General features: G+C 49.2%; 1 protein-coding gene across 1 annotated transcript; it reads right to left on the bottom strand.

Annotated features, from left to right (window-relative positions):
- Positions 1 to 986: 986 nt before the first annotated feature.
- On the bottom strand, positions 987 to 1889 carry LOC308631529 (adrenocorticotropic hormone receptor-like; the record flags this gene model as incomplete). Its single annotated transcript, XM_081262842.1, has 1 exon — positions 987 to 1889. The coding sequence occupies one exon, from the start codon at positions 1887 to 1889 to the stop codon at positions 987 to 989; it is 903 nt and encodes a 300-aa protein (XP_081118968.1).
- Between the last annotated feature and the right edge of the window lie 307 nt (positions 1890 to 2196).

Below are 2196 nucleotides of genomic sequence, written 5' to 3'. Positions count from 1 at the left end.
CAGGAATAGATTTTTAGGGCCAGTGGGATACCAAGCAAGCAGAGAAGACTCCTAGGTAAGATACTCTTATTATTGGAAACACAGTTGAGTTATTTGACATTTATACTTGAGACTCTGGCTGCTTCCAAGATTTGAAGTGGCTTACAATAATACATCAGACAGGCGGAGGAGCAGGAGGCAGGGTGGGATTCTGAATGGCTGTGGGAGATAAGCAAATTCAGCCACAGCAATTATTGGGCACCTTTGGCTTACAAAGACACCAAACTTTCTGCCCTGAGTGAATGCTGCTGCTGTTTGGATATGTGGCCCTCAGAAGCCTACCTGTAAAAGGTTGGGTTCCTAGCTTGATGCCATTATGTGGTGGTGGAACCTTTAAGAGATAGCTCCTAGAGGGAGGTAGGAGGTCATTGAGATTTTGTCCTAAAGGGCACTGTGAGGTGCTGGTCTCTTCCTGTCTTTCTTCTTATTTCCTAGCTGCCACAGGGTCCTGCCATGATATGTTGTTTCACCACAGCCCCAAAGCACTGGGACCAATGGATCATGAACATTTCCTTTAAAATAAACCTTTCCTCTTTTTAAGCTGATTAATCTCATACCATTTGTCACAGTAATAGAAAGCACACCAACACACTTGCCCAGGTAAGTTCTTGAACTTCTAGAGATCAGTTGCAATGGTCCTCAGCTTAGACAAGCTGGATTTTTAGATATCCAGACATGAAAGAGTTTTTGTTTTATGGCCCAAAGCCGTCACATTGTATTGCTGTGTGTGCTTTTGCATTCTAACCTTTATTTTAGTACATAATTTTCTAGTTATATAATTTGTGCCTGAAACAAAACTGTTCACCTAGAACCAAGCTACAATGAACGCCAGCTAGTGGGGTCCTCCTAGTGTGTGTTAGGGAAGGAAAGGATGGTCTGCAGCAGGAGGTGTTCTGTTGTTCTGTCCCTTGATGGGATAATCCTCCTGGATATCCTAAAATCAGGGATCAGCACTTCCACTGGCACCTGCTGCAGAAGAGCATGTTTTTGAAGGCCTGCCTGAGCTCTGGGCTCCGGAAGGCGTAGATGAGGGGGTTGATGACCAGGTTGCACATGATCAGCATGCCGTTCACCTGGAAGAGAGACATGTAGCAGGCACAGTAGGGGTTGTTTGGGCAGAATGTCATCAAGAGGATGTGGAGGACAAAGGGCGCCCAACAGAAGATGAAGACTCCCAGCAGAATGGTCAGCGTGAGGGCCCCCTTCATGTTGGTCCTGGGAAGCCTGGAGATCTTCCTGGCGTGGGAGCGGGCCAGCAGGAACATGTGCACGTAGAGGCCCAGGATGAAGACCAGCATCAGGGGGAACAGGGAGGCGAAGGTGAGCACCGTGGGGACGTGATGGGAGAAGATGACCATGGTGATGCCGCTCCCCGTGCAGAAGGTCCAGACGACCCCCAGGATGACCACGGTGCGGCGCACCGTCATGATGCTGTGGTACTGCAGGGCGTGGAAGATGGTGAGGTAGCGGTCGGCCGCGATGACTGACAGGCTGGAGATGGAGCCGAGTAGGGAGAGGACGAACAGGGAGTCGATGATGTCGTCCGCGGTGGTTTCGAAAGTGCCGCGTGGCTCGAGGTACCCCGTGTTCCTGAACATGATCAGGATGTTTTCCAAGATCTTATACAGGCTGCCCAGCATGTCGGAAACGGCCAAGCTGCAGATGAAGAGGTACATGGGGGACTGGAGGTTCTTATTCCTGATCACCGCCAGAAGGACCAGCAGGTTCTCCAAAACCCCCACGATGGAGATGGTGAAGAACACCTCCTCTGGCAGCACCACGTGAGGACAGTCTGAATTGTTCCTGGCGCTGTCGTTGGCGGGTCCGTGTACATTGATGAGGGGCTTCATTTCTCCTGCTTGTGGGGAGCACAGGGATGTTTTCTGGAGGTCACAGAAAACCCCACTCTTTCTTTAGACTGTTTTCTTCTTCGTGGCTCTTGCTAGAGATCTGAGGTCGAAACCACTTGACGACCTACAAAAGAACATAAAAAAAATATCTATTGAAGGACGGACTACAGAACAAGACCCAGCCACATCCACTGTAGGAAAACTCTTTTACCAAATATCGGAAATATTTTTAGTGGGATTTTGAGCCCTGAGATCATAGTAAAGATTACCCTTTGACATCTTTCCCTCCCTGTCCTTGTGAATGCCT

Source organism: Spermophilus citellus (assembly GCF_964194105.1).
Source record: "Spermophilus citellus genome assembly, chromosome: 12".
NCBI classification, from domain to species: domain Eukaryota; kingdom Metazoa; phylum Chordata; class Mammalia; order Rodentia; family Sciuridae; genus Spermophilus; species Spermophilus citellus.
Note: the sequence above shows the minus strand (reverse complement) of the source record. Positions and strands in the feature narration are given on the sequence as shown.